This window comes from Onychomys torridus, chromosome 18 (genome assembly GCF_903995425.1).
Source record: "Onychomys torridus chromosome 18, mOncTor1.1, whole genome shotgun sequence".
NCBI classification, from domain to species: domain Eukaryota; kingdom Metazoa; phylum Chordata; class Mammalia; order Rodentia; family Cricetidae; genus Onychomys; species Onychomys torridus.
The window spans coordinates 7,598,797-7,621,505 of record NC_050460.1 but is presented as its reverse complement, the minus strand read 5'-3'; the positions used below and the strand labels follow the sequence as shown (position 1 = coordinate 7,621,505).

The 22,709-nt window shown below is 50.2% G+C and overlaps 1 protein-coding gene across 1 annotated transcript in view; it reads right to left on the bottom strand.

Annotated features, from left to right (window-relative positions):
* Ptk7 (protein tyrosine kinase 7 (inactive)) overlaps positions 1–22,709 on the bottom strand; it is a 61,579-nt gene that overhangs the window by 21,733 nt on the left and 17,137 nt on the right. The window contains exons 2-5 of the mRNA XM_036167978.1: positions 1,875–2,162; positions 1,187–1,289; positions 667–857; positions 424–574 (exon numbers count right to left, since the gene is read on the bottom strand). Coding sequence (XP_036023871.1) covers positions 424–574; positions 667–857; positions 1,187–1,289; positions 1,875–2,162 — 733 coding nt within the window. The remainder of the gene's footprint in view (positions 1–423; positions 575–666; positions 858–1,186; positions 1,290–1,874; positions 2,163–22,709) is intronic.

The following is a 22,709-nucleotide window of genomic DNA, read 5'->3' as shown; positions in this document are numbered from 1 at the left end:
TTTCTTCTAAAACAGCCTGCTGAATAAAGACATGGCTTTTATTCTCCAAGTCACCGAGCACTACAGGTGCCAAGCAGCGTCGTCATAAGGGATGGGAGGCCGCAGGCACAGGCCTGGTGTCTACAGCAAGGTGGGGCAGCTCTTGGCCTCTCAGGTAATACCAGTGTACTTCTAATCCCCGAGTCTCTACTCTCCATCACAGAGGGCCCACGTGGGCAAGAGCAGAAGGGCTCAAGCTCATGGCTAGGTCAGGACTGTCCGTGGGAGTCACAGGGGGCCACACTAGGACCTTCTACTGCCATCTGCTGGAGGCCTGAAGAAGTACACGTTCACGATGGACGGGTCTGGACGGGTCTACGTCGACTTGAACACAGTCACACACACATCTGAGGGTTTCGAAAGCACCCACAGATGTCATCTTACCGGCTGCGGTTAGTGATGGGAGTCTCATCCTCAAAGACCCACTGTAGGCTCGGGGGTGGCTGGGCTGAGAACTGGCAGTGGAACATGGCCTCCTCATTCCTTGCTACAACAACATCCTGAGGCGCCAGCACCACCCTGGCAAAGCTTTCATCTGTGGCAGGGAGTATGAAGGGAGTGAGCAGGCAGAGCGGTGAGCCCCCTCCCTGCTCTGTCTCCCCTCTTTTACCCCCACGGCAGGCTCACCGGCAATGCTCAAGGTGAAGTTCTGGCTGCTACAGGCCTGGCCAAAGGCATTGTGGGCACAGCAGGAGTAGAGGCCATTGTGTTCAGGACTGGCCGGCCGTAGGGTCAGGTTCCTCTCCTTGCTGCTGACTGTGTGAGTGCTCTGATCATCAGAGAGGGGGGTCCCATCACGGAACCACTGGTAGGTGGGCCTGTGCGTGGGGGTGGGGGTCACAGCAGGGAAAAGAGGACACAGGTTCAGAAGGTCTAACTGGGCAGTTTACAAGTGGCGGAATGGGGACCAGAGGAGGGAGTCCTTTGGGTAAACATTAGTTCAGGGACAGAAGCAGAGAGATTCCAGATCCCATGCAGTGTCCACCCTCCTCCAGCCACTAGAGGCTGGTGGGAGCACTCGGGGAGGGGTGAGGAGCACTGAGGGCTGGAGGGAGTGGTCACAGCATAAAGCAAAGGACATATGAACAGACTCTGGGACTTCGGTGACATGGCTACCAACTCCATCCCACCCTCCCTGACTCCTTACCGAGGGTGCCCGTCAATGAGACAACGAAGCGTGACCTGGGTCTGCGGCTGGATCTCAGCTTCTGAGGCGGGATGCTTCAGGACCACAGGACCTGCCTCGATCCCTGGAGCAGAGGTCACGGTTGTAGTGGGGGCAGAGTAGAACAAAGGGGGAACGTGGAGGGGAAGGAGGACATCATGGGGCCCGCAGGCTCTGGAGCACATACGGGTAAGTACTGTGAACTATGGCTGAGGCCATGGTCCAGACACACAGCACAGGCCCGGTCCCCGGCAGGTCAAATTTAATACATGCCAAGGATGTCCATGAAACTCTCTGGCTAAGAAATGGGACAGAGACTTGAAGTGGTGGAGGGAGGCTGGGAAAATGAGAGGTTTCTGTCTTTGGTAATAGTGTGTGCTCAGCGTGTGAGATCCTGGGCCAACACACAGCAAAGAAAGGGGAGGGGGAAGAGGGGAAGGAGAGGGGACAGGAGAGGGGAAGGAGAGGGGAAGAAGGAAGAAAAGCGAGCGGAGGGAAGAAAGGTGGGAGGGAGGAGCCTACCAAGTCTCTCTTATCCACACGCAGTACAACTGAACTCTCCCTGCCCCATTCAACTGGCAGGAGGAGAAACGGAGGCAGAAGGCTCCCAGGACTCAGTCTGACAGATGCACCAGGCACAGTACCCTCCTCCCTCCAAACAGGCTCTCACATTTGATGTTGAAGGAGGCATTGGAACTGCGGGCTTCTTCTCCTGTGACATTATCCCGAGCCACACACTGGAAGGCGCCAGAATCCTGGAGCCGATCCACAGCTGCAAAGCTCAGGCTGCTGCCCTGGGCAGAGCGCCGCTCAGTGTCCTGGACAGGCACTCCGTTGAGCAGCCAGGACACCTGCACTGTGCCCGGGGCTTCAACTTCACAGCGGAGCAGCGCCCGGCGCCCTTGCAGTGCATCTTGGGAAGACGGCTCCTTGATGAAGACAATGGCGGCCTGGGTGCCTGCAGATATGGATGTGGGAGAGGCAGGGTCAGGAGCTGACATCTCCATCCTGACACAGAGGGAAGGGCCATGGACACAGCTGGCCAGTAAACACAGAGATGAAGGACAAGCTAGAGCTGCCAAAAACCCACTGAGGAGCGCAAATTGTACTGGACGCTCTGTAGAACCCAAAGACAAACCACGCTCTGCTCAAGGGGCCTTGAGTTCCGGGGATACACAGAACAAACACACAAGACATGACTGTGGTCATGTAAATGCCAAGTAGATGGTGTGGGCACTGGGTGCCTGTAGCATGCAGATGAGGAAGGGGGCCTCGAGGTCTGGGTGGGGGATGGCCGCATCAGGCTTCCCAAAGAGAAGGACCCTAGACCTACAGGACCAGATCCAGATCTTGATGCTAGGCTGGGGAGCAGGGGATATGACAACAACCCAACCCTCCCTTACCTACCCTAGAATCAAGTCACAGAACAAAGTTCAATCTTGACCTAAAGAATGTCATGGAAAGACAGCAACTCTACCTGGAACACCCGAGTACCAGCAACAGAGGTGGTTGGGAAAGCTCTGGAGCCTGCCCACAGATGCTCTGCAGCCCCAAACCCTCAGGCAGTGATCTGGGAGACACCATCCTTTCACTGGAGAAGCCAAAATCCTCCAGACATATAAGTGATGGCCAAGACGTGCAATGGCTGTTCTAATGGCCTCTGCTCTGTCTCTAAGAACCCAGCCGCAGTCCAGAGGTCTGTATGTCAAAGCCATTCTTGCACCATGGTCACTCAGCTTTGGTCACAGCTACGGGAACAACCATGAACAAGGAGGGGCCCCACAACCAAAGGCAGAAGAAGCATGACCGGGGGGGGGGGGGGGGACAAAGGAGATCAAAACACCTGTGCTGAACAGATGGGCGGGAGAGCCAGAGGGCAGGGCCGGACATGTGGCTGGCATGGTTAGAGCAGCATCAGGAGGAACATGCAGGCTTTGTTCCTGCCCATGTGGGTAACTTGCAGAGTCCTGGAGCCACTGGGCTTGACCATGGAAGAAATGTTGTCAGCCACCGAGAAGAAGCAGGCTCAGGGCCATGTAAGGGAAGGGAGATACTAGTAAGGTCACTTTCCAAGTCACTGGGGATCAATCACAGCCTAGTGAACGCTCTCTGAGGACCCAGGAGGTGCAGCTTGGTTCTTTCAGGTGTGAGACCCTGTCTTCTCATAGAGTCAATGTCTAGACAGGTTCTAGGATACAACAGGGCTGGGTCCAGTCCATCTGCCAACCTCCCCAAAGGCCCACATCTCCTGACACAAAACATTCAGGGAGCTGGAAGCACCCTTGTTCCTTCTCAATAGGACCCATTGGTTCTCTGGGGAAGACAATTCTCTATCAAGCAGGGTGATCCCACCCACTGTGCCAGTTAACAAATACACCTCCAGGCACTGCTGAGCACCCCCGGTTACCATGCCAACCCAGACACTCCCCTACACACTTCTAAATACTCCACAGGGGTGTGGTCTTACCCCACTAGGCATCATGATACAACCCCTTTGTCATACAGAACAGTAAACTCAGGCCCAGAAATATGAAGGATGTGCTAAAGATCAGATAGCTCACATGTTCAAAGCCAAGCCCATAACCGAAAGAAGCCAATCTCATCCCATGTTCTTCCCAGCCCTGCCCTGGAAATATCTGATCCTATAAGGGACAGTCAGTTTCTTCACAGTCAGGTAGTGTGGCAGACATAACCTCCCACAGACGATACCAGGCTCACAAAGGCACTCAAAGAATACTGGTTGACCTGAAGAAAATTCATGTCTAGGACAGGCCTGGCATCAGGAACACTTGCCAACTACCCGCTGTGACAGGCAGATTCAGCTCCACTCCAGTGGCTCTCTGTAAATACAATTCACCAAAATTCTGGGACCCTCAACCTGTAACTCCAGGATGTTCACCAAAGAGCAGAGACAACACCTGCCTTTTGTGGTAGCCAGGGTATCCAACTTGTTGCTTAGAATAGTATGAATGCAACCCAACACAAGATGTAAACTTGCTTAAAACATCAGGAGTCTTAAAAAACAAAACACTGTGTTTGTGTGTGCATATACATGTGCATATGTATGAAGAGGCCAGAGGTCACCTCAGGTACCACTCTGGGGGAGCTCACCATCTTTGTTCTCTGGGATGAGGTCTCACTGATCTGAAACTTATGAAGTAGGTCAGGCTGTCTGGCCAATGAGCCCCAGGGAGTCTCCTGTCTTATGCCTCTCTGGTACTAGATTCCAAGCACATGCCACCACACTTGGATTCTTACATGGGCTCTAGGGATAGAACTCAGGTCTTCATGCCTGGGTGCCATCTCCTCAGCCTTGAGATGGTTTTATTTCCTTGTTTGTACGGGCAGAGTGCTTGAATATGGAGATCTGAGGACAATTCCTTAGAGTCGGCTCTCTCCTCCCACCATATGGATTCCAGGAATTGAACTCAGGTCATTTATCACACTTGATGACAAGTGCCTTTAATGGTTTTAACCATCTTATTGGTTAAACCCATGAGATTTTTCTTTTCTTTTTAGGGGGGGGGGGGTGGGGCAGCCTGATTGTGTGAGGGTTGGTTTTTTTTTCCCCCCCTTAAAGGCTTATTTTCTTTTTAATTATGTGTGTGTTCGTCCAGATTCAAACAGATCAGACTCAGATCCTGTCCTGCTCCTTGTGAGCCACACAAGAGGGTGTTGTGAGCCACAATGCAGCTATGTGTGTGAAGTGCCTTGACCAGAGTTCACCTTTGGTAAAAGACAGCCACCAGTAACCCCATGAACTCTCTTCCTGCTCAAAGACTCAACTTCTCAGAACATCATTAGAAAACTCCTCAATGCCACAGCCCAGGGATATACCCAAAGCCTGGACAGAGGACAAATGACCACCAGATGGTGGTCACAATGAGGGAACCACAGACCACCTGCCGCAGAAATCTGAGAGGGACAATGTGCAACTCAGGGACACCAGCGAAGTCACCCCTACCTCGCTCTCCACATCCTCTCCTGGGGCCAGAACTAAGCTGCTCCGGAGCTGTGACCAGAGATGCTGCATTCCCAGACTGCCACTCAGAGTGCCCCCATCCCACACTCCTATGACATGGCCTGGGAAACATCAAAGTCAGGCCTCCCAGGGGCCTCTGTCCTGACGTCAGCTCACAGCAGGGCCTGGTTAGTGCTTGGCTGGGACAGACTTTAATGTTTCAAAAAACAGCGGAAAGGAGCTGCTAGGCTTTTCTGAGGCCCTGCTCAGTGGCCCCCACATTTACTCAGAAGGCAATGGGAATGTGCCCAGGCTGTCAACCTGCATGGCCTGTGGTAGACATTGCTTCATTGATGTTTTAAGGAACCAGAGAGGCCTTGGCAGCAATGCCAGGCCCCAGGAGTCCTTAGAAATCTCTGTTACACAGAAGGAAAGAAGTGGGATACGGCCAGGCGGTGGTGGTGCACACCTTTAATCCCAGCACTCAGAAGACCGAGGTGGGAGGATCTCTGTGAGTTCAAAGCCAGCCTGATCTACAAAGTAAGTTTCAGGACAGTCAGGGCTTTCAGAGACTAAGGTGGTCCATTTCATCCCCTACCTCCGACTTGAGGATGCCCTCAGTTCTGTGGTCTGGGAAAAGTCTTCTCTGGTGACTCACTGGTCCTGAGTCTCCTAAAGCTGCAGTCACTGGTCCTCTCAGTGGAGCTGCATAATGGCAAGCAGCCTTCCTGACACAAAATGGCCTGTCCTGTTATAATCTGGGGGTGCTGCCTCCGTGTAGCACCCTGCACCCTTTTCCTTACCCTACAGTAACGATCCCCAGGCTGTCATCCAGGCTGTAAGATGCCTACGTGGACTCATATACGCTAAGTCCACACACACCATGGAGCATCCTGGAATGCTGTCCAGGTAGGACTTTGCCCCCAAGAAGCTCCTTGGCAACAACATGCAGGCAGAACCATCTCCCTCCACTAGGTAGAACCCCAGCATAGCTGGAGCTGAGAATACCTCCTAAGGGTCTTTTCCAAGACATGCATTTAGGATTGCATGTGTGGCCCCAACCTCTCAGGAAAAGGCCAAATTCCACACCACTCTCTGCCTGGCATCCAGCCAGCCACACCTCATATCCTCAAGTTGCTCTCTGAGCTCCAAGCCAGTCTGTGTGCGTGGTGTGTGCTCACGCATGTGCTGACACACTCACTTCATGGAGCAGGGAGCAGCAGTAAGTTTAGTTTGGGGATTTTGTTTTGTGGTACTGGGGTTCAAACCCAGGGCCTCGAGCATGCCAGGCAAGTGTTCTATCATGGAATTACACTCCTAACCATAGAAAGGTAGGTGTGTGTGTGTGTGTGTGTGTGTGTGTGTGTGTGTGTGTGTACACGAGTGCACTTTGAAACTTTGAAACAGGGTCTCACTGTGTAGCCTTGACTGGCCTGGATCTTGCTGTATGTAGATCAGACTGATCTCGAGCTCAGAGAGATCTGTCTGCCTCAGCCTCCTGAGTACTGGGACTAAACCAGGTATCACCACACCTGGCCTTAGTTCTTGGGATTTGGGGCAGAGTCTTTCAATGCATTTCAAGCCAACCTTGAATTTGAGATCCTCCTGCCTCTGCCTCCACACACTGCCAAGCAACAGGATGCGCTAACTAAGCATTCCAGTTCTAGGAAATGTCAGCTAAGCCACTCCAAGTATCCACGTCAACTGCCAGGGCCTAATCCTTTGACCTATGGAGAAAAAAAGCCTCCAGGACCTGTACAGGCCTCAGAACCTGCATGTGACCAAATAATTTTAATTCCCTCTTCTCCCTCTTATTAAATAAAACCCCACTCTTTGAATGGGTGTCTCAAGACCAGGTGAAGCCACCATGACCCTGGTTACTGAGATATGTCCCAGCAGCCCAAGCATTCAGGAACAGCTCCAGGAAGCCAGGGACATTTTAAATGGCAGTACGTGTTTCTGAGAGTATGTATGGCCCTCCTCTACCCAGGGTCCACCACTCGTCACACATACATGGCTAGCTCTTACACACCAGAGCTCAAGACTAAGGTGCTGGCTCCAGGACCCAGGGCCCTTGGGGGAGATCCTCGACTCCAGGTGGCCCCTGGAACCCAGACCACAGTGGATCCTGTTGGAGCAGATATCAACAGAAACGAGGGACAGTGTGCCAAGTTTCCATCCCCTCTCTGGAGTAACAACACTCGGGCACAGGCCAGGACAAGCAGCCTTCAACTTGAGAAGTACAAAGGCTCCAGGTAAGGGAACCAGCCAGGCTCCTGTCCCACAAGAAGACAGTCCCCAACATCAGACTCTCCAAGTGGAAACGCCTGCTTCTTTCTCTTTAAACGTCTCTTTCTCTTTCAACTGTGTTTGGGTTATGCCACACGTGCATGGATGCCCTTGGAGGCCAGCAGAGGGCATCAGAGCCCCTGGACCTGGAGTTACACATGGTTGTGAGGCATGTGGGTCCCGGGAAGCAAGAGCAGCAAGCACTCTTGGTTGCTTAGCCACCTACCTCTCTAGGCTCCTTTTCACTCCTTCTTGAGACTGGGCTTCGTGCAGCCTAGGGTGGTCTGCTATACAGCTGAGGATGACTTTGAACTTCCAATTCTCTTGCCTGCTAGGATTACAGGCATGCACCACCACACTCAGACCAGAGCATTTAACTGTGGAACCCTCTTTCCAGGCCCCACCAGTTAACTTTTGAGGAATACATCTCCATCACTGTGGGAATACATCACAGAGATAAACAGCAAGCCCAGGCATCTCCCAGCTCACCCAGGTAGTTATTTGCGGCTGGGAGTTGAAATATCCCTTGCCACCCACTCTTAGGGTACTACCCGTAGTTTCAGCACCAGTGAGTCTGAGGACAGGCACAGAGAGTCAGTTCGGAACTGGTCCACAGCTTACTTCACACCCCACCAAGTGGTAGACCCACACCTCTCTGTATTCCCCATAGGTCTACGAAAGGCCTATGGACCGCTCACTAACTGGAGCCCTCTTATCCCCAACGCTCCATCCACACCTGAGCAGAGCAGGAGGGAACAGAAGCAGACTGCGTTTCCCCTCCACCTGGACAGGCTCCCTCATGGAGGTTAGATAACAAACACTATCAGCAGGGGCCGAGGAAGAACCCACCTAGGGCACCAGTTCTCTCCCTGGGTCTCAGAACTGCCGGCCCACTTCCAGGAGGCCGTGTCCAGCACCACGTGGATCCAAGCAGAGTTGTGGTGTGTGGTACTCCACAGCGCGTGGCCACACCACAGGTGTGGCGCTCTCTTCTACAGGGAGGGTGGGACTTGACACATGCGCCCCACCCTTAGAGACCCTCAACAGCTGGGCGCGTCTCCAAGGAATCAGCAATGAACTGAAACTCAGTGAAGTGGTGTGGTCATGAAGAAGCATGGGTTAGGGAGACCTGGTTCCAGCCCTTCTAGAATGTAACCCTAGCCGATCACCCCTGCCCAGGCTCCAAGATGTAACTCTGAATGAATGAGCTCCAGGATGCCAGGGAGCACCAGACTCAGAGGCCCCAGTCCCCAGGCGGCTTCCTCACCCCAGCTGCCAGCTGCACAGTTGGCTCTCACTTGCCAAATATGGGGCCAGGCCTTGGAGGGATTAATGGCGACCCTCTACATGGCAGGTGCACCAGGTCTGAGGCAGCTGGGGGTGGGGGTCTGTCACCTCACTGTGACCCTCCCTCTGTGTGTTGTAGTGCTGTGTGTTGTAGTGGGTACCCATTCCAGCTTTGACCTGGAAATACCACCCCCTTTGAGGCTTCGGTAACTGTCACGCCTACAAGGTGGAGACTAGAGAGGACCCCTGAAAACCCGAGATGGGCTGGCTCTCTTGGTTCCTGGACCCTGGATGCTGGAGGTAGACCGAGCTGAGTTCTCCACAGAACACCGCCGGACTGCACCACACTTTTCCCAGACCCTACAACCTATCCCTTCACTTGTAAGTTACCCCACAAAATAAACCTCCCTTTTAACTACGTGGAGTGGCCTTCATAATTTCACCAATAGTGTGTTGTGATATGATGTGCATGTGTTGTGTGATAGGATGTGTGTAATATGTATGTGTAGTATGTGTTGTGTGTGGTATATGTGCGTATGAGATATGGTGTGTTGTGTGATATATGTGATGTGTGTGTGTGTGTGTGTGTGTGTGTGTGTGTGTGTGGTGGGTGAGTACAAACTAGAGGTTGAACCTACATCTTTCTCAATCACACCTTATATACTGAGGTGGAGCCTCTCACTTGAACAAAGAACTCTTGATTGACCTTGTCTAGCTAGCCGACTTGCCTCCTGTGCACTGGGAATGTAGGTGGCTGCCACACCCATCCTCCAATTGCGTAGGTTCTGCCAATCTGCTCTGGTCCTCCTGTCCATGCAGCGGGAGTTTCGTTCATTGAGCCTCAACCCACTTTTGTAGACAAGGACCCTGGAGTTAGAGTATCTTCATAAACGGACACGTCAGCTTTTCAAGGCTACATTCTTTCCGTAATGGCACTCAAGGCAAGCAATGGTTTCCTTTTTTGTTCACGAATTCCCTTTCAGCACCCTCCCCACAACCACTCTGCTGGATTTAATATAAATCCTTTTGTTTGGATTTATTCTAAAATACAATAGTTGTTTTACATGTAAGTATTTTTTAAAGAATTTTCATTTTATTTTTAAACATGTATGGGTTTGTGTGTGTGAACACAGGCACTCATGGAGGCCAGAAAAGGGCATCAGATCCCTGGGAGCTGGAATTAGAGGAGACTGTGAGCCATCAACACGGGTGCTTGAACTGAACTCAGGTCCTCTGGAAGAACAGTGAGTGCTCTTCCACGTGTGTGGTGTTCTGTGGAAGAACAGTGAGTGCTCCTCCACGTGTGTGGTGTTCTGTGGAAGAACAGTGAGTGCTCCTCCACGTGTGTGGTGTTCTGTGGAAGAACAGTGAGTGCTCCTCCACGTGTGTGGTGTTCTGTGGAAGAACAGTGAGTGCTCCTCCACGTGTGTGGTGTTCTGTGGAAGAACAGTGAGTGCTCCTCCACGTGTGGTGTTCTGACTTGTGGAAGTGATCTGCTTTGTCACTCCTCTGCTTTCAGCTCTTGTTGCCATCAACCCTGCTGCCCTCCCAGAAGAGGAGTGCATGCTGGGTTTGGACAGAGGGAAAAAGGTTCTTTTTTAGAGGATGGAGGGAGAGCTTGGTAGTTAAAGAGGGCCTGCTGCTCTTCCAAAGTTCAGTTCCTATCACTCACATCAGGCTGCTCCAGGGCTCCAGGGAATCTCACACCTCCTTCTGCCTCTGTAGGCATCTGCACACATCCATATCACACACACACACACACACACACACACACACAAAAAAAAAAAAAAAAAAAAAAACCTTAAGCCTGGCATGGTGGCACACGACTGTAATCCCAGCACTCAGGAGGCAGAGCCAGGCAGATCTCTGTGAGTTCAAGGCCAGCCTGGTCTACAAAGCAAGTTTCAGAATAGTCAGGGCTATATAGTGAGACTACCTCAACAAAATTTTTTTAAACAAGTAGGCGGCTGGGCACAGCTGTCCACAGCCTGAAATTCAATCTTTGCCACATACCTTCCTCCAAACATGCAAAGAAACCCTTGTTTCCCCCAAGTGTCTGGGTATCCTCAGGGCCTGGACATCCCACACACACCTCCCCCAGCTTCTTCTGTTCTCTACCCTCCTTGCTCCAAAAGTTGTCCGAGAGGCTGGACCTCAGCTGGTTTTCAAAGGGAGAAGAGCGGCGTCAGTCTCCTATTTTTATACTTAGAAATGTTCTGCAAACCACTTCCCGAGCAGCCGAGGGAGCGGAATGTGAGGAAATCGCTTTGCTATGTCATGATGTGGAAGGCCTCTGGCAAGCTGCATATGCCACAGGCTGGGGACACGCAGTGATGGAGAGCACATGTGCAGCAGCCCAAGGCGCTCCTTGGCAGCTGGGCTGTCCTCTAGAGGTAGGGCCCAGGAGTCCGAGTCACACACAGTCCCTTCCCTGACTTCCTTTCCAGAGAAGAGTCAACCCACCACCTTACCAACAGCTGCCCCAAAGAGCTAAAAGGCCAGACACCGGGACAACCTGCCACAAAGGGGAGAATCTGGATGGAAGGAAAACCAGGGGAGCCTGGGAGTGCTGGTGGTTCGGGTTACACTCCTGGGTGCTGGGGTCAGGACTGGGTGTGGCGCCTCTGCCCCCAGACACCAAACACTCTCTTCTCTGTGACTTCTGCCACCACTGTGGCCGGAAAATGTTGACTCTAATGTACCAGAGACGTGGGCAAAGCCTTGTAACGTCATTAAATGCAGCCATGACTGCTGTTCAGCTGCCACTCAGAGGGAGAGTCCTGTCTGCCCACACTAGATGGAGGGGCATCTGTGGCCTGGTGGGCCAGCTGATTGTTTAGAGTCAGGCCATTCTTCAAATACTTCCCAACTCCTCGTAAACACCATCGCCCAGCTAGTATTAGGAACTCTTAACCACATTACTAATGACTTAGGATTTTTTTTATTAGTATTCATTCATTCATTCATTCAGTTTCCTTTGCAGTGCTAGGGATTAAACCCTGAGCCTTGTGCATGCCAGGCAAACACTTTGTCACTGGGCTAAAGCAAAGGCTCAGTGGTTAACAGCCCAAGCTGCTTTTGCAGAGGACCCAGGTTCCTTTCTCAACACCCACATGGAGGCTCACAACCACCCTTAACTCTAGTTCCAGGGGATCTAGTGCCCTCTTATTTTAAATTTGTATTTACATGTATGTGTGTATGTATGCTACGTGTGTGCAGGTACCCATAAAGGCCAGCAGAGGGTGTTGGACTTCCTGGAGCTGGAGTTACTGGCAGCTGTGAGCCACTGATGAAGGTGCTGGGAACACAATTCAGTCCTCTAGAAGAACAGACAGCTTTTAACCACTGACCATCTCCCCATCCCTCACTACTACTCACTACTTTACTTCAAAAAAACTTTCTGGATTTGATCCTCAGCAACAAAGAGTTATTAATGTGTGTGTACACACACACACACACACACACACACACACACACACACACACACACTTTCCCTCCCAAAAGCAACACTTTAAAAATACATCATTTAGCCGGGCGGTGGTGGTGCACACCTTTAATCCCAGCACTCAGGAGGCAGAGGCAGGTGGATCTCTGTGAGTTCGAGGCTAGCCTGGGCTACAGAGCGAGATCCAGCACAGGCTCCAAAACTACACAGGGAAACCCTGTCTCGAAAACCCAAAATAAATAAATAAATAATGTATCATTTAGAAAATGCATTCTGGCTAAAGATGGGAAAGTAAGGATTTTAATTTCTAAATCAGTAACAAAAGATGAAATAAAAACCAAGAACAAGTCAACTGTTGTACAACAGAAACAACTCCTTAAAGTAACTTTTAAAAAGCACCAAAACCGTGCAGCTCAGGGCCAGATGCTTTCAGCCTGGGGTGGCCTACCCTGGAGGCAAACATCATGAAACAGCAGCGCACATACACAAAGCCCAAGAAAAAAGGGCGCCAATGTAAGACCTCGGGTTTATTCTGTGCTTACTCTGCCAGTCTGCAGCCAGGGTCGGGAAGGCCCCAAGATCTGGCTTCACTTAAGTGTCCCTCGGTTCTTCGAAGATTGCCTCTTATAGACCAGCAGAGCCAGGAACGACGGGCAGACCGAGCCAGGGACAGGAAGGGAGCGGATGGGCAGGAGCTGGCAGACACAGAGCTGGGAGGAGGAGGAGGCAGAGAGATGAGACCCAGCAAGAGCCAAAGAGAAAGTGGGACCGGAAGACACAAGACGGGTAGACTGAAGGACAAAGGCAAGGATGGACTAACAGAGCTGGAGGGACAGAGGGACAAGCCACAAGACGTTCGAGTACACACAGGGAGGGCTCCCTGTGTCTGTAGCATGGGCAGAGTCTCCTAACTGACTCCAGCTGTTCCTGGCAGATCTGTCCTGGGTCTCCATGAAGGGGACACACAATGACTGAGGGGAGGGACATCAGACCCAAACAGTCACTGGCCGCAGCCCCACGGTCTGCCCAGAGCAACAGCACAGAAAGAAGGTGACAGCTTTGTCTACATGGAAAACGGGGGGGGGGGGGGGGGGTGGCTGCGTACCTGTGCAAGATTCCGACGTTTATAATGGAGAGCCCTCAATTTAGAGGCTCCTGGTAAATAATTCACCAGGAAAAATACAATGCCTTCCCTGGCCTCATCCATTATTCAAAGTAAGAAATGTGCCATGTTGCTACACTTCCTGACATCTAAAAATGGTCTGAGTCATTAGGCTGGGAACAAGACGACTGCAGGTCGATTTCTACCAAACCCAGTGGTCCTGCAGCTCTGGGGCCTTAGCCACAGAGGCTGGGGATGGAGGCCTGAAATCAGTCACCTGGAAGCTGAGGCAGGAGGATCACATTCAAGGTCAGTGTGGGCTGTATAGCAAGCGTGAAACCAGCCTAGTCAACTTAGCAAGACTGTCTCAAACTAGAATTTTAGAAGGCCTGGGAACCGGGTATGGAGAGAGAACTTAGCGTTAAGAGCACTAGATGCTTTTTGAGAGGACCTGAGTTCGATTCCCAGTACCACATGGTGGCTCAGTTAGTTGTCTGTTACTCCAGTTCCAAAGGAACCAAACCTCCTTGGGTACCAGGTATAGACATGAAGCACAGAACATACATGCAGGCAAACAGCATACACATAAGAATAAAAAGAGAACTAAGTAAGTAAATGGCCCGAGAGGACAGCTCTGGGGTAGAGCCACTGGCCTAGCATGTCCAAGGTCCTGGGTTCAATTGCACCATAGGGGTAAGAAGGTAGTACAAGCTTACCTTCCAGAAAAGGCCAGGTCAGGGCTCAACTGTGAGATCCCAAAGGTAGCCCAGGCCCGGGCCTCAGGAGTATACAACAGTGATCTGAATGATCCAGAAGGTTCATCTTCTCACAACAAGGAAACTGCCTCACTTGAATCTTGGAGCAACACAGTTCCCAAAAGGTTTTAATGACCAAGTGAATGTCCTACACCCTAGGTGCCCAGCACTGAACACGGCATCTTCTTCAGGCTTCCATTTCTCACAATCAAACTGATGTCACTTGCTCTCTACTTTACAAGCCCACTACGAGGACAAAAGACTATGGGAAATCCAAAGCACAACACAACTTTAAGGCCCTAGCCAGGGACACTCAGAGGATGAACACCTGATGGGCCGGCAAAAGGGCTCAGTGGGTAAAGGTGCTTGCTGCCAAGCCTGACCCAATCCCCAGGACCCACACAGTGAAAGGAGACAAGCGACTCTTAAAAGCTGTTTTCTGTCCTTCATTTCCATACCACCAGCACACCCATGCCTCCCATCAATGAAGACGTGAGGATGGCCTGCGTCAGGCCCCACTCCCTCTCAGGAAGAGAACCTTAGACAACCTGTAACCTGTTTATTCTTCTTGTCTTGCAAGACAGGGTTTCTTTTTTTTTTCTTTTTTCTTTTTGAGCTGAGGATCGAACCCAGGGCCTTGTGCTTGCTAGGCAAGCGCTCTACCACTGAGCTAAATCCCCAACCCCAGGGTTTCTCTTTGTAACAGCCCTGGCTGTCCTGAAACTTACTTTGTAGACCAGGCTGGCCTCAATCTCTCAGAGATCCACCTGCCTCTGCCTGTTTCTGCATTCATAACATGATAATAGTCACAGAATTAGTACACCTGGCTTTTAATGAAAAGTCAGTTCACACACAGGTTGCTTGGCACTCTGTTTGCTACGCTGATCTCTGTGTGGATTTGGGCCCTTAGCCACTATCATGCTCACAATTTGTTGTTTGTTTGCGTCAATGTCTATTCTACGCCAGGCTGGCCTTGAACTCCTGATCCTGCCTCAGCCTCCAGAATGATGGGATTAAAGGGCTTTTTTTCAATATGTATGCAAAAGGGTGCTTTGTCTACATGCACATTTGCACATGATCCCACAGGACCATAATTGTTGTCAGTTGAATTGAACTCAGGACCTCTGGAAGAACAGCCAGTGCTCTTAACCTCTGAGCCATCTCTCCAGCAATAAAAAAATCTTAATTTTAAAAAAATCCAATAACCCAAAGAAAGAAAAGCTTATGGGAGGCTTAAATAACCACCCTCCCCCCACACACACACATACACAAGGACAGAAGGACGTGCCCATAAGGGTTAGAAATTACATGGATTTAAAGTACATGAAACAATTTCAAACCTACCCATTCAACACAACTCAACTCAACTCCAGAGGCAGAGCTTGGTAAAAATCAACATGATGGGTTTTAGAATCACTTAGGAGACCAGCCTGTGGGCCTGTTACAAGGGTGTTTCCAGCGAGGTGTAACCTACGCTCAGAAGCCCACCCTGAATACGGGAGGCACCATTCCATCCGCTGGGGTCCTGCACTGAATGAACACGGAGTGAGCTGAGCACCAGCATCCATCTCCCTGCTAGGACTGTGGATGTGAGTGACAGCTGCCTCCATTTCCTGTCTCCCCACCACGACCCCTCAAACTGTGAGCCACAAAAAGAAAAAACACTTTCTCCCTTAAATTGCGTTTGTCAGGGAGAAATGGAGCCGTGTGTGCTGACCCACGCCGCCAGCTGCAGCCCCTGAGAAGTCTGAGACAGCCTGCGCACTGTGGTCGGATTCTATCTCAATCGATCAAGCGAGCCAAACCAACAAACAAAATTCATGAGTTCATGATAGTATTTTTTGTTAATGCTGTTGTTGTTTTCTAAATGCCTAAAAGTATCTCGTTTCATTGTTCACCCCTGGAGGATGCTAGAAAAAATACTTCATTGTTGTGAAGTATTGTGGTAATAAATAAAGCATTTATTTTCCTTTTTTATTTTGAGATAGGGTCTCACTATGTAGCCCTGGCTGGCCTGGAACTCACTTTGTAGACCAGGCTGCCCTTGAACTCCCAGAGATCCGTCTGCCTCTGCCTCTAGAGTGCTGGGATTAAAGGTGAGCACCAGCCGGGCGGTGGTGACACATGCCTGTAATCCCAGCACTCGGGAGGCAGAGGCAGGTGGATCTCTGGGAGTTCGAAAAACCAAAAAAAAAAAAAAAAAAGGTGAGCACCACCATGTCTAAGCCATTTTCCTTTCTAAAGAACAACTGTATCTCAGGATAAAGAAACTAATAGGAGGTTTGCCTTTATAGAATTTCTAGCTAATAAATAGAGTATCATCGTTTTACAGTCCTCTAATGAAATAACGGCTCCAGCAATGATTACTGACGGCAGCTCATCTCAGAAAGACAAGCAGATGTTATGTGTCTACTGAGGGAGACACACATGGAAAAAAAGATAATCAAATCCAGACCCAATAAAGCCTGTAGACCCAGTGTTCATTACTACGAGGCTCAGGAATCTCTCTAAACTAATTTGGGAGAAAAAAACAAAAACAAAAACAAAAAAGATGTCTCAGTGAGGAATCACCTGCCACAAGCCTAGCGACCTGAGTCCAGTTCCCAGGATCCACATGATGGGAAGTCGGAACTAACATCACCTAATGTCCACAGTCCACTAACCTCTTTGTTTGTTTGTTTGTTTGTTTTTGTATGTGGAGCTGAGGATCGAACCCAGGGTCTTGTGCTTGCTAGGCAAGCGCTCTACCACTGAGCTAAATCCCAACCCCTGTTTGTTTGTTTTTGAGGCAGGGTCACACACACTATTCAGCCTGGCTGTCCTGGAACTCGCTATGTAGACCAGGCTGGCCTTGAATCCAGAGATTCACCTGCCTCTGCCCTCATGTTCTGGGACTAAACATGTGAGTGAGCAATCACGCTAAATTTTTTCTTTAAGAGACAAAAAATGTCAAAACTGGATGGTAAAGGGCCACCTCTGGGACAGTAACTGAGCACAAACTCCACACTTATTCTGCAGTCAAACCTATCCTGTAGTCACAGTCCACACCTATCCTGTAGTCATAGTGTGCACACCTATCCTGTAGTCACAGTCCACACCTATCCTGTAGTCATAGTGTGCACACCTATCCTGTAGTCACAGTCCACACCTATCCTGTAGTCACAGTCCACACCTATCCTGTAGTCATAGTGTGCACACCTATCCTGTAGTCACAGTTCACACCTATCCTGTAGTCACAGTTCACACCTATCCTGTAGTCACAGTCCACACCTATCTTGTAGTCACAGTTCACACCTATCCTGCATTCACTGTCTTCTGACGTCCATACACTCTGTACCCCCAGTGTTTCCTTAGTGGCTGCTCACAAGTAACCCTGGATCAGCACTTCAAAGATGACTGTCATGCCTGCCCACAGAGCACACAGAAGGTACAAGCTGTGCTCACTTACCCACTCCATCCCAGGTGGCTCCGTGTGATGTGGGTACTCAGGAAGCAGCAGCTGCGTGTGCTGTTTAACTGCACCAGATAACTTGATCATGTTCTCACTACCCCATGTGGCACCAGCAGAGGGTCAAAACCTAATATGGGTTCCCGGCAGGCAATTACATTAATTATCATCATTAATTCAACCAACATTTATTTAGAGCCTACCATGTGCCAAGTCTTCGTAAGTCACTGGAGATGCCGAGAGAAAAACACACAATTACTGTCTTTAAGTGTCTCCGCTCAGCGGGGGAGTCAGTCATGTAAGCGTATAATCACAGTAATAGCTAACACTCACTGACCCTTACTACGCGCCGGGCGCCGTTCCCAGCATTTTACCATACTATCTGGTTAAGGCTCATGCCCACCCAGTGGAATGTATGCCATGATCCCCATTGTGCAGACGAGGTAACCAAGGCACAGAAGGAAAGCTACTTGCTGAGGCTCACAAAGCTGCTAAGAGACAAAATGCAGGAGGCAAGTCTCAGGTCACATCTGGTTCAGAGGAAGGCCTGTTATGGTCACTGGCCTTGCCTGCTCTGTCACTCATTATGGTGGGCAGGTACAGAGGAGTCTTAGGGGAAAGATGCTTCTAAGTCAGAGGGAGGGGCTATAGAAACAGAAAAATAAAAAAGAGAAAGAAAAAAACCAGAAGATAATTTCAACACAAGGTTTAAGGAGGAATGAGGCTTGGAAAACTAAAAGAACCGGAGAGCTAGGGATGAAGCTCTACTGTAGAGCTTGACCAGTATACACGAAGTCCGGTGTTCAAGCCCCAGAAGCCCCAGCACAGAACAACAGAGACCAGGTGAGACCAGAAGGCCCCAGGGGCCACGGTCACACTGTGCTGGGTCAGGAAGACAAAGGAGGCGATGGACATCAACCCTGCTCTGGCGTCTCCCTGGAAAAAACAAACTGTTCCACAGAAAGTCTGCCTTTCCAGGAGGGGAGCCCAGGGCACCAACAACTGAAGAAGCTATGCTCTGCCCGGGGGAGGGGAAGGGGGGAGGCGGGCTCAAGCGCTGAGGTCCTGAAACTGCAATTTGACACCTCTTCTACAGTTCCCAAGGCTGTCACAAACAGCCACAGCTGAGGTGCTCAAACAAGAAGCAGGTCCTGGTTCTGGAGCCCAGGAGCTCCTTCAGGAGGCTCTGTGTCCCACGGCATCCCCAGTTCTCAATGGTAGCTGCAATCACCAGCACAACTGGCTTGTGGCTCTATCTATCACCCCAGCCTCTGCTTCCATCTTCCCTGTGACTGTCTCCCCTCAAGGGGCGTTTGTATCTCCTCTCTTTGAAAAATAAATTATTTTTTACAATCTTATTTTACGTGTTTGGGGGTTTAACCTGTATGTACACCACCTATGTGCTTGGTGCCCACAAAGATCAGAAAAGAGAATGTCAGGTCCCCTAGAACTGGAGTTACAGACGGTTGGGAGACACCAGGCAGATAACAAGAGTCAAACCTAGGTCCTCTTAGCCACTGAACCATCTCTCCAGCCAGCCCCTCTTCCTTCTTATTGGACACCAGAAGTTCGGTGGGACCAGATGCCCACCTCAGGAACTTCATTTTCAATTGAATATATTTGCAAAAGACAAATGAATTCTAAACCAGATCATATTCACAAGTACCAGGGTTAGGACTGCAGAACAGGACTGGGGGCTGGAACTGTGGCTCAGAACTAAAGCAAAAGAGGCCAGGCTGGCTTTAGAGCCCGAGCCTCAGCTTCCTGAGTGCTGGGATAGAGGCACGCATCATCACACTCAGCTCTGATGTGCACTCAGGCGCCCACTGTGAGCCGGGCACCGTCCTACCTGCTGGGATACAATGGGGAACAGGACAGGAAGGTTTCCGTTCTCAGTCTTTCCACAGCTTCTCTGGAGATGGAGAACAAGCAGGAGGGTGCAGGAGGGTGCGGCCTGGAAAGCAGGGAGTCTGCTTCACCCTGTACCTCAGAGCTGCCTTGAGTTCATCGAAACAGGACCCCAGTGATCTGCTTGAGAGCCTGATGTGGAAAATCTATTCTGTTCTTCACAGAGCTCTGGAAGGTTCTACTCGAGCAAGAGTGTGGCTGGGGAGGTGGACAGATGCCAGACTGCTATGCAGCGCTCCCAGAGCCTCACCCAAGGTGTCCATCAAAGGTTAAAACCTTCGGCTCTCAAAACAAAGGGAATCACAGCACCCTGTTCCAGGTAGGAAGAATTGCCCAGAAGCACACCACCACCTCCTTCCACAGGCCTGTGGGCAGGCCAGAGCAGGCCATGTCTGACTGGCCATGTTTTGCCCTGACTTTCCTCCTCCAACTGGGGGAGGCTAGATCCTGCCTGCCTGTAGTCAGCGCACATTTAAGGACTTTTTTTTTTTTTTTTGCATTTATTTATTCTGGTTTTTATATATAGTATTTTGCCTTCGTGTATATCTGTGCACCACATATACTTGGTGCCTTGAAGGTCTGAATGGATCCCCTAGAATGGAGTTATGTTGTGAGCTGCCATATGGGAACTAGATCCAGGTCCTCTGCAAGAGTAACACATGTTCTTAGCCCTTAGCACAAGTAACTGTCACACATTCTCTCACACACAAATGCTGCCAATACTTGAGCACAGCTATGACAGGAGTGAATTCACAGAACTCAAGCATGAGGAGGAGAAATCTGTCCTTTTCGGATTAAGCCTTACTGCTCAGCCTTGCTTGATAGATCATTAGTGAAATGGGTTCTCGGCCCCACCCCGTCTAATCCCAGAGTCAGTCTCCCTCCCCACCTCCCACTCTCTCAGGTGGTTTCAAACCCTGAAGGAAGAGGGTGAGACCGAATACTTCACTCTAGCCCATGTCCTAGCACAGACATAATGGATAATGGTCTTCCATGTGCTGGGCTAGGGATGCGTACATACATACCCTACTGATGTGTTCTCAGTGTGGAGTGTCACACACCCCACCCCCACCTCTGCTGCATTTCCAGCCCCATTCCTGTACCTTTGATGGCTGGCCGGGAATCTGGGAGGATCCCGGAGCTTGTGCTGGGACTTCTGCGTGCTAAACACGCTGACACCACTATTATATTATAGCCCCACCCATGTTTTCTATAGCTTCTGTATTTGGATAAATTAATGAATTTTCTTCATGAAACTAGAGTATTTTTTTCAGTTATTAATTGAGTTTGCCACATTAAAAAAAAAGTCTACAAAGACCATTTATTTTTATTGTGAGGAGGAGACAAGGTCTTACTATGTATCCCTGGCTGGACTGGAATCATCCCATAGACCAGGCTGACTTCTGCCTGATGAAGATGAAGTTTACCATTGCCTATACCTGGGATTTTTTCCCCCAAAACCCAGAAGTGGATTCCAGTTGTGTTTAGACAATCTTTTTGCCTCTTTGGAGAACTGTGTGACTTTCTGAGATTAAAGCATCCACAGATCTTTTGGACTACATCCTCGTATGTGGTACCTTAGCCTCCAATGTGCAGAACTAGATTTAATTTGCCGATTCCTTATATTGGACTTTTACAGGAACAACTAACTGTAAGTGGAATGGTTTCTTCTGTACTGTCCACCAACACTTGGGAACAAGGTTCTGTGAACTCTGGAATGCACACAGGATGTCATCCATCTGCTCCTTGGCTGGATGCCACCCTATAAAGCATAATGGACTCAAGTTTTTGCAAAAGATTTTTCTTCAAAACCATTTGAGACAAGTTTGGAGGTAACTATTAAAACTACCTTTTACTTGTTTTTAATAGTAACTAATCTATCCAGCCATTTTAACAGTTCTTGAATACATTTCTTTTTCAAATCTTTTTTATTAAGTTTACTCATTTACGTGTGTGTGCACATGCGTGCATGTGTGGAGGCCAGAGAGCTTTCAGGAGTCAGTTCTCTCCTTCCACCATGTGGTTCTGGGGCTTGAACTCAGGCTGTCAGACTTAGCGGGAGGTACCTTAACCCACTGAACAACTGGCCAGACCTCTCTTTCTTTCTCTCTCTCTGTCTTTCTTTCTCTCTCTCTTTCCTTTCTTTCTTTCTCTCTCTCTCTTTCCTTCCTTTCTTCCTTTCTTCCTTTCTTTCTTTTTTTTGAAACAAGGTTTCTCTGCGTAACAGGCTGTCCTGGAACTTGCTGTGTAGACCAGGCTAGTCTCAAACTCAGAGACCCACCTGCCTCTGCCTCCCAAGTGCTGGGATTAACGGCGTCACCACTGCCGGGCCAGCCCCCTTCTCAAATTCTCTGAGTGTGTGTACACTGTGCACCAGTGGCGGTCAGAGGACAACCTTGGGTCTCAGTGCTCAGCATCCTTTGTTTGAGAAGGGTCTTTAGTTGTTTTCTGGTGTATACACTAGGCTGGGGCCTAGCCACCTCCCACCCTGCCACAGGAGGTCTAGGGTTAGAGCACACACTACTGGGGATTTGCACCCAGGCCTCCTGCTTTCATGGTGGGCCCTTTCCCACCAAGCCACGCCCCAGGCAGTAGCTACCTTCTCTTATCTCCATGCACCCATCCATTCTCCTCCAGTCCCCTTCGTATTTCCTCACAGCTGCTGGTCAGCTTCACGTACATCTGTTGGCTTCTCATTTGTTTGCTGTTTAGGGAGGTGCATTGTGTAACGCTGGCTAGCCTGGAACTCACTATGTAGACCAGGCTGGCCTCCAACCCAAAAAGGTCTGCCTGCCTCTGCCTCCAAGTGCTAGGATTAAAGACATGTGCCACCAAGCTTGGTTAAAAAGTCTTTTTGGTTTTTGCTTTTTTTAAAAAAATTGTGTGCACACTCGTGTGTGCTCAAAAGTAGATGTAGGTGCCCTCTGAGCGCAGAAGAGAGTGGCAGACCCCCTGCAGCTGGAGTTATAAATGGCCATGAGCCACCCTGACATGAGTACATGGAACTGAACCTGAATCCCCTGCTGAGCCGTCTCTCCAGCCCCCTAGTCTAATTTTTATGAAGACGGTGTGTGGGGGTGTCATGGCATACGTGTGGAGGCCAGAGGACAACTTGAAGAGCTGGTTCTCGACTTCCACCGTGAGGTCCTGGGTATCAGGCTTGGAGAGCACCTTCATCCACTGAGCTGTCCACCAGCCCCGCTTTCTAAACATTCACTTCCTTGTCTCAGCAGAATTCCAAGGAAGAAATGACAGGCGTCACGGCCCCTCCAGGACAAGGGGACTGAAGAGAGGGCACACACTTGAGGAC